At 43.9% G+C, this 15,377-nt stretch overlaps 1 protein-coding gene across 2 annotated transcripts; it reads right to left on the bottom strand.

Annotated features, from left to right (window-relative positions):
• Positions 1-239: 239 nt before the first annotated feature.
• Positions 240-12,935, bottom strand: LOC118771276 (leucine zipper transcription factor-like protein 1). 2 transcript variants are annotated; one of them, XM_036519225.1, is made up of 10 exons: positions 12,646-12,935; positions 11,510-11,634; positions 10,977-11,171; positions 5,207-5,267; positions 4,967-5,038; positions 4,062-4,127; positions 3,202-3,279; positions 1,834-2,010; positions 1,244-1,347; positions 240-971 (listed from the first exon to the last, which is right to left on the bottom strand). In XM_036519225.1, the coding sequence occupies exons 1-10, from the start codon at positions 12,646-12,648 to the stop codon at positions 953-955; spliced, it is 900 nt and encodes a 299-aa protein (XP_036375118.1). In that variant the 5' UTR covers positions 12,649-12,935; the 3' UTR covers positions 240-952. The 2 variants fall into 2 exon arrangements, with proteins under 2 accessions (XP_036375118.1, XP_036375119.1); XM_036519226.1 differs by having other exon boundaries at positions 1,834-1,992.
• Positions 12,936-15,377: the final 2,442 nt, after the last annotated feature.

Raw genomic sequence — 15,377 nt, 5'->3', positions numbered from 1 at the left:
AGCAAGAGTTCCCCACGTGCATGCTCAAACTCAAGTGGCGGTCACCTAAAACACAGTGCGGTGGTTTGCTGTCTGTGAGGCCTGCCCTCTTTAGCGGGTCATCTCCTTCAGTCGGCCCCAGAAGCTGCGCTCCACAAACTTTCAGGAACCTCCCAGCAACAGGGCTTGTCTCAATCTACTGAGCTGTATTCGAGGAAGAGAAGAACGAAGAAAAGAAAGCGGAGGCCATGGAACTGTAACAGTGTTTATTTCCCCAGGCGGCTGTTGCAGAGCACAGCCTTTGTCAAGCAGAGTCACGTGATCCCCACGCGCCAGTGTACACCGCTCAGCTACCGCCACAACTGTCCCCACAGCGTCACTCCTCTCGACACTCGGACGCACTGGAGCAGACAGAGCAGACGTCTTGCGAAAACACAACGGCTTCCTTTCATCTGTGAAACACGCCATCACTTCCTGCACGTACGCAGACGCACAACATATACTGTAAACATGACTGGGAGAAATACAGACTGAAGAATGAGTGCCATGGCTCTTTAAATGCAATGCAGCAACAGCTGAATAATGTGTAAAAGAAATGTTCAAGGTCCAGGCAAAAGGAATGAACACATGTTTGGTGCCACTAAGGGCACTATTTGGTGCTCTTTCAACACTAGCAAACTCTCAAGAGCTAGCACTGACTCTAGGTAACGGCGCTTTTGGACTGTGATGCAGTAGCTCACATTCCCCACAATTCTCTACAGAAGCTTAACAGCTATGAAGCCTATTATATCAGGGAATATGAGGTGTATTATATAACATAGTGCTATTAGACTATATTGGTCAGTTCACATTTCCCATCATCCTCTTGAGTCCCAACACAGTATCCTTCACAAGACAAGAATGCAAATTTGTCCATCCATTTCTTCCATTGCTACAGCATTTGCATATGTCCATCTCGCCCCCAATGGTGTGATTACTCATCTGGCTCATACCTGCATGAAAACAGAAGAACATAACTATTATTTTAATTACTGTACTCATCTCATAGAAAATTGTTCATGTCAATATAAAATGATGTCTGATAACTTCAGTTAATCCAATGCAAGCTATTGATTCTGTTGCCTAAAAGCTGGAAGTTAATGAGGCATCATGGGTAAAATTTCTCACTCTCAGAAAGGTGTTAGCAGATGTGCAGGCCTGACGATGTGATGTGATGTGATGTGATAAGCAGTGCCCCGTTGCATGCTGGGAGTTTGGCACTCACTTGCGCAGGCGCTTTCTGATCTCCTTGATCTGCTCGTTCTTCTTGGTGAGGATCTCCTTCATGTTGCGGTAGGCGGCAGTCTGCTGGAATTTCTTCTCCAGCTCCTACCACACAGAGACCCGTACACACAGACACACAGACACAGACACACACACAGACACAGAGCCACACAGCCCCAAAGACCCAAGGATACAGACACACAAAGACACACACAGACACACATGGCAACACTGTTAACCAGGTAACACTTACATTCAGAATAGTTTATATTTGTTTAGGAGCCAACTCTTTGCTGCCTTTAGGTATTTAGGCAGTCCCTTGAAATTGTGCACTATGCTATCGGTTGCACTGTACTGGCTTATGTACTGTTCATATTCAGAACCTGCAATGGCTGAGTAAACCCTCTACAAATACTCTGTAAAGGAAGAAGACAAGCCAGGGGGCTAGCTAAGAAATAGCCTGACTAATATGCTCCTAAAGCGTAACGCGAAAATAACCGCCCAGACAGGGGCGATTTAGGTCAGGGTGGGAGGAAGAGACAGAGGAGCGTGTGAGGTGCAGTGAGGATGCAGTGGGGGCACGGGGAACACCTTCTCAGCCTGGGACAGCTGCTCCTGCACCCGCAGGAGGTCGTGCTTGGCGGTCACCAGGTTCTCCTGCAGGTCCTTCTGGGTGGCGGAGCTGGCGCTCAGGGCGTGCTGGAAGTCAGCCCTCAGCGCCGCCACGGTGTCCTCCAGACCGCTGATCTCCTGGGCGCCCAGGGCCCGCTGGCAGACAGACAGAGAGTGTCAGCACAAGGGGGAACAGGGGAAGCAGCATGGAGCTGCACCGAGGTCAGCGTCGCTGTAATGTTACAACGGCATTGTGCGAATGTTATATGTTAGATGACCAAACTGTAATAATGAGAACATACTGGGTTGCTGGGGGTACTATTACAGGTGGGGCTATCTAGATACACCAAGACAAGTGAATCTGACTTGCTTCCCACACTGTCAGGTATGCATGAAAACTCTACATGTCTTAATTGTTGATGGAACTGATACATATTGGTGTTCAGTGCTTTACAAAGTATTGAGCCAGAACAACAAAAAACCAATTTACGGTATGTATACGGCAATGTATTATGTAGCAATTTAACCATCTGCAATAAACATCCTCTTTTTATTTCATTACTACTAATAATGAAACACTAGCAGACTGCATCTGCCCCCTAGTGTTGAGCTAAGCCATTGAGGGCACCAATGCCAGATTCCTCTGTCTTTAAAGCCACAGCTTGTGGGGGCTCCCGAGTGACTCAGTCAGTAACAGCCCAAGCCGTGTCATTTGGCAACAATGACTGGGAGCCCACTGAAGCAGAATAAATTGGCTTTATTCCACCAGGGATGTAGGGGTGGGTAGCTGGGCGGGGGGCTCTTCTGCTCCATTACCCATCAGCAACCCCAGCACCTGCAGTTTGCCTATGTAAAGCTGCGCATGATATATAAATCTGTATAAAGCCAGTCTTCCTCTTACTCATGCCTGCGCAAGCTTGAGTCAGTTAGAGGACAGCATGTCTGTCTCACTCTTCCGGACTAATGATAGGACTTCCAGCAATGAGACTGACATGGCTATGACACAACTGGGTATTCCACATTGGGAGAGAATGGGGGAAAAAGCACTGGGCATTCCAAATTTAAGAAAAAAAAATCCACAGCTTGTATATTCTGACACTTTTCACAGCTACATTTAGAGGTAACCGAGACAAAACAAGTAATACTTACCAGTTACATTCCAGGAAGCAGACAAAAATAAAAACAGTGATTGTATTAAACACAGATCTATCACTGGTGCTTGGCAAAGCGATAACAACCACTGACATTTCATTTTGCCAAAAATGAAGTCCTCTAATGATGTAGTGCAGTTCAGTACAACACAGTTAACACTGTCAGCGCCTTTTGGCACTGGTCTCTCTCTCGTACCTGCTGGTCTCCCTGAACCTTCTGTAGGTCCTTCAAAGCCTGCTCCATCTTGGACTTCTCATCTAATGCACTTGTAGCCTGTAAGATAACCGTGAACCATTATCATGTGATAAGACCTCGAGGCCTATCTACATCTAACTGCAGTTCAATCAGGATGGTAATGTGGAGAGGTAACTTGTTCTTATATCCGGATTCAGAGCTCCTCATATTGAGAATGGACTGGATTTCAAAGTGCTTTACAATGCACTTTGGGTGGCTCATTTCAATCACCACCAATATGTGGGACCCACCTTGGTGATCTGTGGTGGCCATTTTGTACCAGAACATTAACATAACTTGGCTGTGGTGGAGAGGGAGGGGAACTATTTACCCAGTTAGACTGGGAGATTATTGGGTCTGATTGGGATTTAGCCCAGAGCACCACAAAGCCCCTACTCTTTGTGACAAGTGTTAGGATCTTTAATGACCACAGTGAGCCAAGACCTCGGTTTAAATCCTAATCCAAACGACGTCATCTCCCATAGTTCAGTTTCCCTGTCACAGCATTGAGACAAAGGTCTGCTGTCCAGAGGGAGGACTGCCCCCTACTGGCCCACCAACACTTCCTCTAGCAGCCCCGAATACAAAAGACTAACATGCCCATAAAATTCATGCTGCTTACTCATAGACATCGGTTTAAAGTGGCCGCTTTGCAGATCAGTTGCTATGTATACAGGTGAGTTAATTAATAGTCTCACAACACAGAAATAAAGGACTTTCTTCTTCTTTGGGTACATGTTTACATGTTTACTCTTGCACAATTGTGATAAAGAACAGTGCTTTCGTTTGTTGAGACCTCACAAAGGGATACAATATCTCACCTGTGATTCTATTGTCCGGAGCCTGGCTTTCAGCCTATCGTTCTCCTCCTGTAGTCGCGAGATCTCCTACAAATGCAAAACGATCAATTAGGCCATGGACCGTCAACTGTAAAACACACTTCAAGTCTCATGTTTCAAGGCATGTTAAGGTTCTTACAATTATTCGTAATTTGCTTTCCTATCATCAGACATTAATTGAGGAACACGACAGTCAGTTGTCTGTCTGTATACCAGAATGACAGCTACCACACATGTTCTGTGCAGCGGGCAATTTCCTGAATGCCCTAAAAATGAAAGGCTTGAAATGTGTCAATCTTGTTCTCACGAGCCTGTCCCAGATTTTCACACAAGGTGTTATTGCACCTTGCGGTCTGAGTGACACCTTTTTAAAATGCACCAGTTTAGAGAATTATGCTGGTTAGCAACCACAGGATGAAACAAGATCAGCCCGGCAAACATACAGTAACAGCTACACCTGGAAAATCAGTGGATTGTTTTGTTGAGGGCATCGAAATGGGTATAAAAGGCTGTGGTGTTCAACTGTTTAAATCCCTAATTCACTATGAAAATGTCTCCCGAATAATGTTGGGCACATTATGACATTGCTGGACCATGGCAGCAGCCTACATTGGACTGTGCGAGTCACTGACAGACAATATTGGAGATAACATTCTCAAAAATGTCAGGATGTATATTTTGTCATGTACAGTATATCTTATCTATACCCGATATTTTATGTATACTCTGCAAGGATTCTTTTCCCCTTCTAGTATGCATTTCAAAGGGAATGTGGGGAAACCGTTGAGCCAAAATGGATGTTTTTCATTTTTTCTTTTCTGCATTAATGTTGGCTGCAGTTCCATAGTTTCCACTCGAAATCCCATATGGACCAAAATATGTCCTACCTTTTGGAGCAGTTCAGATACACCTCCTTCATTCAACGGAGCTAGTTTGGGTTTGTTAGTCTCCTGGTTTGTCTTTAGGGGATAAAAGTATACACAAAAGTATAAACAAATGACGAAGGAGAAGGTAAACTAATCATAATTAACAACTTCTTGCACAGTGCCTCTTCAAATACTTGACAAAATTATATCAATTCTGCACCCTCAGATCATCGTTGAAAGATGTGTCTGACTGCCACTCACCTTTTTGTTGGTCGTTTTAAATTCAGCCTTCTCAAACTCTGCCACCTGCTCCAACAGCTCCCTGAAACACGCCGTCGAGAGAGAGAGAGAGAGAGAGAGAGAAAGAACAAAAGAGAGAGGGGGAAAGACAATGTCCATTATTACAATAGGCAACAATGCTTGTAGCCGCTACAGTTGACTGCTACCAAAGCACTGAAGGACTTGCCTGCACATGTTAATTTAACATTATTTTAAATGCTTCTTTATGGACAGCATTTAGTAAAAGCAGAGTCAGACAGCAGATTCACAACCAGTTATACCAGTTAGCATAGGAGGACTGTAAAGAATTTCCGTGTGGTTGAGGCCAAAAACCAGGTGTAAACCGATGGTTAGGGTAACCATCAAAAGACAAGCTACAGACATTATATAAATTATTTAAACTTACGCTCCCCCTTTGAAAATAAGGAGCGTCTCCTAAAGAACTGAGAGAAACAGATACTCAGATCATTTGAGGCACATAAATCACACTCAGGTAGGTGAAACTCATATGACCTTGAGAAAACGAAATGGAAAAAAAAACCAAAAGCATCACCTGGCTGTTTTTTACAGAAAAAACCTGCTGAGCTGTCTGCCGTGCCCTCCTGAAGACGGTTTAACACGTTGATGTGCCTCCTCCCTGACACTTAGTTGTGGTTAGAGGAGGCTGGCGACCACGCGCGCAGGAGCGGGCCACTGTGTCCCCGGCTCGGGTGTGTCATAACGGCGCGTTCAAAAAGAGCACGTTTGGCGGGTATGGCGCTCAAAAAGACGGGACGGAAAAACACAGCCGTGCCTCAGAAGTTCACAGTCACCGCTGACACAGAGACCAAGAACAGAAACGAACAGCCCTTGATGGATGCTGTCAAGAGTAGGGTTGGGTATCATTTGGGTTTTTTCCGATACCGGTGCTAAAGCGATACTTTTAAAACAGTACTGGTGCCTAAACGGTGCCTGAACCAACACTTAAAAAAAAATAGCACAAAACGATGGTCGACGGCATTAAAGAACAGCTTTTTTATCAAATTTGAACTTGAAACTGAATGAAATATTAATTGAATATAACAATACATTTCTTGTTAACAGTTTAAAGTACACTTAAATATATAATATAAATAAATGCAAAACACTTAACAAATGTTATCATTGTTAGCATATGTTTTCACTCTCTATATTTTGTAGCTATTTTGCTGCTACATGGAAGCAGCATAGTGCTGTTGCTGTGATATCAACATCGAATATATACAAGTGGTGTTTTTCCCCCAGAAGCATTTCACATGGCCTCAGAAAACTGGAGGTGTGCTCCCGCATCAGGTATGACTAAAGTTAAAAAAACACGGAAAGAAACCTAGCGCCTTGTAGCGAAGGGCGAGAGCAGTCACCCCACCCGGCCTTGAACCCGGGTCTACAGGGTACTAACCATGCGACTTTGGCAGTCAGAGCGCATACTCAACCGTAGTGACGCCACTCCATCACACGCCTTAACAACCTTTTCGCACATAACTTATTTTTTAAGCTATGTAGCGCCCATTACCTTACATAGTTTGTTGTGTTTTCATTAGCGTTATTAAGCTTCTCACAGTTTTCAGTTAGCATTTGCTATATTTTTTAGAGTTAAATCGCTGTTTCCTCAAAGCTAAAATTAGCTAGAATTTCTCCAATCTAGTGTTCTAATCGTACCGGTTTTAGCATACACGCTAAACGGCTAATCACACCGGTGTGACCATACGCGCGAAAGGGTTAAGTGGCACCGAAATGAGGGACTGAAATCTGCGTTGCGATTCGGTCCAGTAGACACTGAACGTATGGGGTTTTGGTATCCAACTCTAGTCAAGAGGCATATAAATACAGAGCTGCTGACCAACATCCCTACTGCTATTTATGTTGGGCAAGAGTCTGGACTGGACCCAAGTCTGACCTGTGGGTTCACCGCTTACACAGCAATGACTCCAGGACGTAAGCTATGCTTGCGTAAAGGTGACATGACATTCATGTTTGAGCGCTGAATAGTTCTTCCTGCTTTACAGCCCATTTTCCATGCTGATGTGGACAGTCAACAGTTCCCAGACCACTGACGTCTCATACATCAATGTCTGCCTTGTTACACTGTACCCCTTATACCATTAAACCTGAAGAACGACAAAATATAACTGATTATTGTGACTACTGTAAGACAGAATCAGTACTACTGTCCCTTACCAACTAACTAATCCACTGAGCAGCTCCCTCTGAATAACTACAGTATATTACATTGCTTTGACCACTAGATGACATAAAGACATTAATAAGCAGACCCATGAGCAATAATAAGATCAGTCTGTTGTGTTTGAAATTACAGAAGAACATAATGGAACACAACACACTGAGGATACTACTGTTTTTCTTCTGCCATTTTGTTTCCACCATCTAGTGGCATGAAAAACTTTCAATTTGTGATAAATGTCACTTTGGGGGGGGGGGGGTTTCCAGGCTCAAAGGATATCAATGTTTTAGGGTGACTTTTCCTGCCCATTCGGGGCAGATGTACAGATTAAAGCAGTTCTCTTTTTGTCTCTCCTATTACAGGTTAACACCGCGCAAACAGCAGACCCTCAGGGCAAGAGTTCTTCTGACTATCAATCTCATCTTGTGTCCTTGGGCGCTCTGTGCTAACTCTTGTAACAAGTTCAGGTCCGTAGAGGCACCCCCTACCCCTACCCTAACCCACCCCCGCTGTTGAAAACATGGGTTAGGAATCCAGTACGCCACATCACCATACTTTACGTGAAGTATGAAAAGGAGACGGCCCTGACGTGTTGGCTCAGCATGGCTCTAGAGATGGAATGGCGTTATCTTTGCTAAAACATGCCAGCCAATGCTCTTCCATCTAAATGCTAGGATTACTCAGATGTGCAAGGACAAGGTTGCAGTTCTTCAGATGGATACCACTGGCATTTAAACACATCTGCACTGCCATTAGAATGCCCTCCTCACAGTCTGACTTACACACAAATTCTCTCTGTTCAATGTAATCCACAGTCCTCTATAGCAGTTTTAGGAGTTTCCACTATGTAGAATCCATTGTGTGTATTTACTGTACATATACACACACACACACACATATACATGTATATATATATATTATACATATATATATATCAAAACTATGAAATCACACAAAGAGAATTATGCAAAGACCAAAAAAGTGTTATAAACAAATCTAAACTATGCTATATTTCAGATTCTTCTAAATAGCCAAAAAAAAAAAATTAAAATTAAAAAAATTTTTGGTAAAGAAGTTCATACATAGGCATTGACTTCACTATGTTATGGTTGCCTATGGAACAAATTTCAAGCTTTAAGCATAAGTCTTTAGATCTAAATGTCTTTGAATGCATGTTTCCCATTATCACTACCAAACCTTTGACCATATATATATATATATATATTAGTGTATTTTCACATATTTGAAAACATATTCCTTACATTTTGTAATCCATACGTGCTAGTACCAGTATTTTGGCTTTTTTGATTTAGGGTAAAGAATTTTACACCGCTGCCTTGGAACATCATTTGCAAAATTAGTGGCATGCATCGAGCTTTCCGCAATGCCTTGACTTGCAGACCTGAAGAGCACTTAAGGACATTCCCGGCAGCTGTAGCTCCAAACTTTGGGCAGTTTGGGCAAGTTTGCTTTCATTGATTTCCCGGAGATAGCTTTATTAAAGTTTCTGCAGGGATGTGCATGTAACGACGAGGACTGCAGGTGTAGGTATGAGCGTTAGGAACGGCGACTGTTTCCGTGCCAACAGCAGTGTCCTGGTAGTGGAAAAACATGATGACCTATCGCCACGATACTCCTGCCATTCCGATTCCGCAGGGTCAAAGATATTCTAAATCCGAGACTCTGACAGAAGCGGAGCTCTTATTGCTAGCCCATAGGAACATGTGCTTGGTCAAGAACAAGTGGTTTAAATGGTACTGCGGTACAGCTATTAAAGTGCTGCAGATTTCTGCACGTTTAAATCACAGATATTGTGGTTGGTAATGTGCATTTTTACATGCTATGTAAGAGCTCAAATGTAAATAGCCCTTCATAAGGGTGTGTGCCCAGCAAAGGCAAAGCAAACTGGGAGGCCATGACAACACACTGATGTCAGGTGCCAACTGTCTGTGCCCCTTCTGCAAAGGAAGGAAGCGGTGCTAGTTTCAGCACAGCCTGTATCACTGCAAAAGGCATGTGAAAGACGTAACCAGAAAAAGACTATGCCAGAGTCACACAGCAGGTTGACTTTCTCGTGGGAACCCTTGGCTTCACTTTTGACCTCTGTTTCGATGGCAAACGGGTATCACTACATCTGTCACAGAGCAGAAGGAAGTGGCTTTCTCGAGCCCTCGAAGACTCCGCAGCAGCTGAGAGCCGGGGCACAGATGGGGCATTTATCGACCTGAACTCAAACCCTGTGCCTCGCATCCACCTCTGCCAAGCTCGTTTCAAATCGACTCCGAGTTCCCAAGATGCTCAGCTCCCTGCTACTGCTTTCAAAATGAACATAACTCTGCTTCATGGCTGTGATGTTTGTTGGGTTTTCTGGCTGTGAAAAGATTTAATCTCAGAACCATTACTTTCAAGATGCAATCCAGGTACGAGTCATGGTTACTGTCGATAAACCAGGCAATCGGCTGCGGATGAATGATTCTTTTGCTGGTCTTTGATAAACAGGGTTTATCTCTTCACTGAATCTTTGCTAACATTAGCACTTCACCATGCTAGGTGTTGATATCATGCCCTAACCGCAGAGAATCTAAACCTGCTACCTCTGCAGTAGCAGAGCAGAGACTGTCGTGCAAAAACAACGCTATCAGTGCAAACTGCTCAGTTATTATAAGAGACTTAACTTCGACAATACACCGCATAAAATAAATATAGCTCCACTTCTCTTTCTATCAACCGGTAAATCTACCAGCATTTGTATTCATAGCACACACTGAGGTACTGTGGTTTAGAGAACTAAGTAACTTTTGTTCCTTTTGTACTTTTTGTTTCTGTGTTTTTCGCCCCTCTTCACCCCAGTTTTTTGTAATTGGCAACTGTTCTTTAGGTTTCTCCATGACACCTCCGCACTCGCATGGCAGCTCAGGGCAAGGCAAGTGCAATCCCCTGGCACATGCCAATGTGACAGTTTTTCACACTACAAACCTCACAGTGTGCCGCGAAGCCCATCTCTCTGAGTAACTCATAGACACTTGTACAAACTGCAGGGTGCCGAGAGCAGCAGAACGAGGGAACCCTGGCTGATAAGCCCACCCCCATCCTCAGAAGAATGATGCCAATTCGTTCAGCTGCTGCTGGCCCACCGTCACCATCAGCAGATGACACGGCCGGGCTTGAACCTGAACCGTAGGGCTCAGGCCGCACTTGAAACAAGCATTTTAACTAGCTGACCCAAACTCAGATAGGAGTATGGGTATTGCAGTCCTAGGAAAGGTACGTAAACTGTACTGCTCAATAAGTATCTAGCTGCATTAGTGGATCACATATGAAAATGCTAAGCAAACACATAATTCACTTCTGTCGGAAGGTAGCCTCCAAGTATGTCCTTGAAGTGTGTTCACTGCAACCGTGGACCTATGGAGGCAAACAGCTGAAACACTCAAAACACAGCTTTCCCCTGCACAGGTGGGGAGGTTCCTGTAACAAACTGCTCAGCGAACTGTTCGCCGGACAGTTTTTGGCTGTTCCCTTTCCGTCCTACCCCTGGGTGCTGGAGCTGACCTGTTCTCCAGCTCCGACGTGTCGGTCTGCAGCCGCAGGTAGAACTTCTCGGCCTGAGAGAAGAGCTGGCGCAGCAGCAGCACATTGGTGTGGGCGGCGTTGATGAGCTCCGTCTCCACCTCGGCCCGGACCACCGCCCGAAGCCCCTCCAGCATCTCCGCCACCTCGTCCGCCGTGTAGGTCTCCTCCACCAGCCTGCGCGGGGACACGAGGACGCGGGAGTGGCGTAAAACGTAGTGTGCAAAACACAGGAGCAAGTCTGCAACACTGGTGACACTTTACAAGCCTGATAGTACTAGGTGGTAAAGGTGACACTGAAATCAGCCTGCTGCACCGCTAGTGGAAAATACACTTTGTGTTTCTGTATTGTCATCACTTGGAGCTGCGGTTTGACAAATAGCAGACACAGAAATGAATTTCAACAATTAACATAAAACTCCATGACACATATACACATATACACATATACGCGTACACACACCTATGCATGCACATTCACATACTCACACTTGCATAGCCGTTTGAGTGCTCACCTGCTGTCTTTGAGGTCTTGGAAGCATGAGTCGATAGTCTTGAGCCTCAAGGCCCTCTTGGAGCGTGCAAAACGCATGTAGTTGATCACCTCATTCTGGTGGTGTTCATTAAAACCCAGCTCAGCCTATGAGGTGACAGAGAGAAGGACCACTTTTAATCTGACACTGATCTAATGTAATTCATGAAAGATTAACAAACCCTGGCAAATGCAGCACTATGAATTGCACATTTTATCAATGTGCTTTCTGAAATACTGCACGTGATTTAGTCCAATGACAGCAACTTACCAAGTGGAGTCTGAGATATAACAAGTTCAAAAGCTGCAGTTATAACACATAACCAACAGACAGAGCTACAGAGTAGCATTATATATTGGGTTACACTGCCCCTTATTGGCAAAGGTCCTTGCAACAGTACAGGTTATGTGTGATGTGGTGAAGTCTCTGATAATTCAAGAAGCCGGATTGTTGCTCAACACGATTTGTCTCAGAGAAACCCAATGACCATTAATTAGGGGGACAAGAATACCAAGACTATTACAATCATTTAAAAAGAGGACAGCACGTTTGCAAGTCACTCTGGATTAGAGGGTCTGTTAAATGACTAAATGTAAGTGTTAATTACAGTACTCTCACTACCAACCATCTCTGGCTGCAACAATCTTAGATAGCAAGCTGCTTGTATAGGTTTTGGACGATTCCTCCTCATTTTGGCTTTAATCTGTAATAAGAACGTGCAACCAATGAAAACTGGTACTTCATCACATGCTCACCTGTTGTACGACCTCGCAATAGTCAAGAGTACAATACAACAGTCACCTGTGACAATCATTCAGGAAGGACATAACATAGCTAGCTGGTTAGCAGGCTACGATCTGATCATTCTCCTCGTCTGCCAAGCGTACTCCACCTAGAACCACCGCTCTTGGCACTAGGATTTTCAGGCGGAATATTAGCTAGCTGGCTAGCAAGACAACAACGGCGCACCAGTTAATCACTTGTTGACGCCTAGACTAGCTAGATTACACACTATAGACCTTACCAAACGTTGACTAGCTAGGTAACCATGTGTGATGAGAAAAAATGTACACGTGTAGATAGCCTTTCCCACACAGCCAACCCATAGCCATACTCACCATTTCGGTCGCAATGCTCAGACGCTGCAGAGCTAACAAATGTTTGCTAGCTAGCTAATTACCACTGACTAGCTAGTTTTCACCGTTTCTCGTTTCCCACCCACCGAAATACCTAGGCTAGATACCTATATAAATGCTGCCAAATCAATCTGACGCACGTTGGAAAATATGCACTTCCACGATATGCAAAATGTGATGTTTACTGGTAACTACAAGCTAACTAACTAAGGTATCACTGCAGTGTCTGAAGTGTAGTTTCTATATATCAAACAGGTAGCTAGCTAGCCATCTCATTAGCCAGACTGGAGTGTTGAGCTGTCTGTCGGCGCTTGGAAACGAGGAGGCGTCATTGCGTTGCCAACTGAGGCTACACAACCGGTTTTGACGTAAAGCACAAAAGAAGCGTAGAGTGCGCAGAAACGTCATCCCTCAGCATCGAGAGAGGAGTGATGCCAGCAAGTCATGCATTTACGGAGCACAACCTTCATGCGATGTCACTGTCAACTAACTTATGGCTCCGACTTAAAAGTTATGCGTCGCCTTTTTCTGATAAGAAAGTGTTGTTATACTAAATAAAGCCACGAATTTACAATACAGAACAATACATGAGCACATCGGATGTCTCAGAAGCCATTTGGCAAGCAAACAAAACCACACTTTGAATATCTGTCAGCAATGCAAATTGGTAGTAAATTTCAAGCCCATGTATTCATGTATTCCACTCAGGAGAGACAGGCAATGGGTTTATTGGGTTAACAACAGAAAGAGAGCTCCTACTACTGGCCAAACAACACCACTCTCTACATCATTTTCTCTGTACACCAAACTCATAGCTCATGAAATCCTATGGGAGAAGACTACAAGGTTGCATAGCCACATAGCCAGATAATTCAGAAATGTACACGTTTTCCTACAAAACACTTCAATCATTTTTGCCACCCTAATCAATAACCTAATCTACGAAAGTGTTTTTGAGGTGTTCAACATTGCAAAGTGCAACATTTATACATCAGTGCTGCACATACTTATCATAGTGACTGACCATATTGCATTATTGGTATTTGACCTCCTGTGTCATAACCAATCAGCTGTTCGTACTGCTGAGGTGAACTCCAGGCTCGATGGCCGACGGGCTCTCTCTGAAGCCCCAGCAACAGGCATCAGCCTGTCTCAGAGTACAGCAGGACCACGCAGCGCTCCATGTGTCCCCGTGACAGGCCGTAACTCGATTAGGCTAACCAGCGGCACATGCTAGGACCCAGGTCAGATGCTTCATAATGTGATAAGTCAGTGGGATCACACTCTCTTTCTCTCAGCGACGCACCACTGAGGAGGCCGTCAGGACCATGTTCCCCCTCTACCTTCAGCAGCGGTGAGTGCCTGACTGCTTCGTTTTGCGTCCAGGTGTCTCTGGGAAAGAGCAATATGGGTGGCGTGCTCGTGTGCTGGTTTGCAGGGAGGAGTCTCTGGGTCGGCCTTGCTTCACTGTATTTAATGCGTGCTGTTGAAACGTCTCCTGAGATGTCGGCACCTTTTGTTGCCTGCATTTGGGGCCAATTTCATAATGAAAGACAAGACGTGACATTTTGAATAAGAGAAAATACTGACCACTGAGACAAATAAGTACTGATTTCGCTGCAGGACATTTTAAGTATATTTTGAAAGAATAAAACTCCATTAGCAAATGAAATAAAATGAAAAAATCCATTTATTATTATTTTTTTAAATGTTAGGTTTGTGATGAGATTTGTTTGATGGATTTTTATGTAGGAACTTTTCTGTGATTTCACAATGTGAATGACCAGGTGAGGGTTTGGTGGAGAGTGTGGTGGAATATCATGGTAACCATTCTTTGTGTATTAGGCCTGTTTATTACAGAAGACCTTATCTCCACATCCTTCCTGCCACCCTCCACCCCACCCCAAGAATGCATGATGAATTTTATCTATAGTGTCAAAAACAGTTTCTCCTTGCAGGCTTATCATTGTCACAATGTGCTTTGCTACTTTTATTGCTAGTTTTATAAAATCCAATTTGAGATCTGTTTAAGCGGTCTTGGCCTTTCAATATATCTCTGCAAAAGTGTTGTTGTGGAAAGCATTCTGAAAATTGTGAATCAGTCTGCAGCATCCAAAGTGGGTCAAATCATCAGACAGTTATGATGCAGGCCTGGAAACAAAAATAGAAAAGGTAGCGCTGGGAATGAAATTTGTCTAGAGGTCACATGGGGGTTATGTAGGGTAATTAAAGGGTGCCTTTGAATGGCAACTTTGCGAATACCTCACCAAACTACCTTGCCACTGCTACCTGTTACTGTTTCTTAAAATCAACAGTGTTGTGACTGTTTTGCAGATTTGACACTTGTGTACCAGGATTCAATATCACTTTCATATCCAAAGCATACCATTTTTAAATTTTAAATGTATAGATTGTTGCAGATGCATAGAGATGATAATGCAGATGGCTGCTAGGTGAGCAGCAAGAACTGATTACACAAGAAAACAGAATCAGCCATTTTTATTATAGTCGGAGGACAATATATCGTACATTTTTGTTTTTATACGTTTTTTATACATTTGATAGACTTTTAAATCTGAAACAGGAAATCATTTCTATCCCGGCATTCATAACTTCCAATTATATAATGAAGTTGATTTGACTGAAATATTTGAATACTAGCCATGGCTCTGACAGTAGAATTTGAACTATTTGAAGCAATGGAAAAGATCGTA

The sequence above is a fragment of the Megalops cyprinoides genome, chromosome 24 (assembly GCF_013368585.1).
Source record: "Megalops cyprinoides isolate fMegCyp1 chromosome 24, fMegCyp1.pri, whole genome shotgun sequence".
NCBI lineage: Eukaryota > Metazoa > Chordata > Actinopteri > Elopiformes > Megalopidae > Megalops > Megalops cyprinoides.
The sequence above is the reverse complement of the archived record's forward strand: the minus strand, read 5'-3'. Positions and strand labels throughout refer to the sequence as shown.

Bases quoted from the DNA above. Each gene is read 5' to 3' on its own strand.
- LOC118771276 (XM_036519225.1), bottom strand. The intron at 5,268-10,976 runs GTCAGCTCCAGC...GGCGTGTTTCAG, and splicing joins ACGTCGGAGCTGGAGAACAG to GGAGCTGTTGGAGCAGGTGG. The intron at 2,011-3,201 runs GTACGAGAGAGA...TCTGTCTGCCAG, and splicing joins AGGTTCAGGGAGACCAGCAG to CGGGCCCTGGGCGCCCAGGA.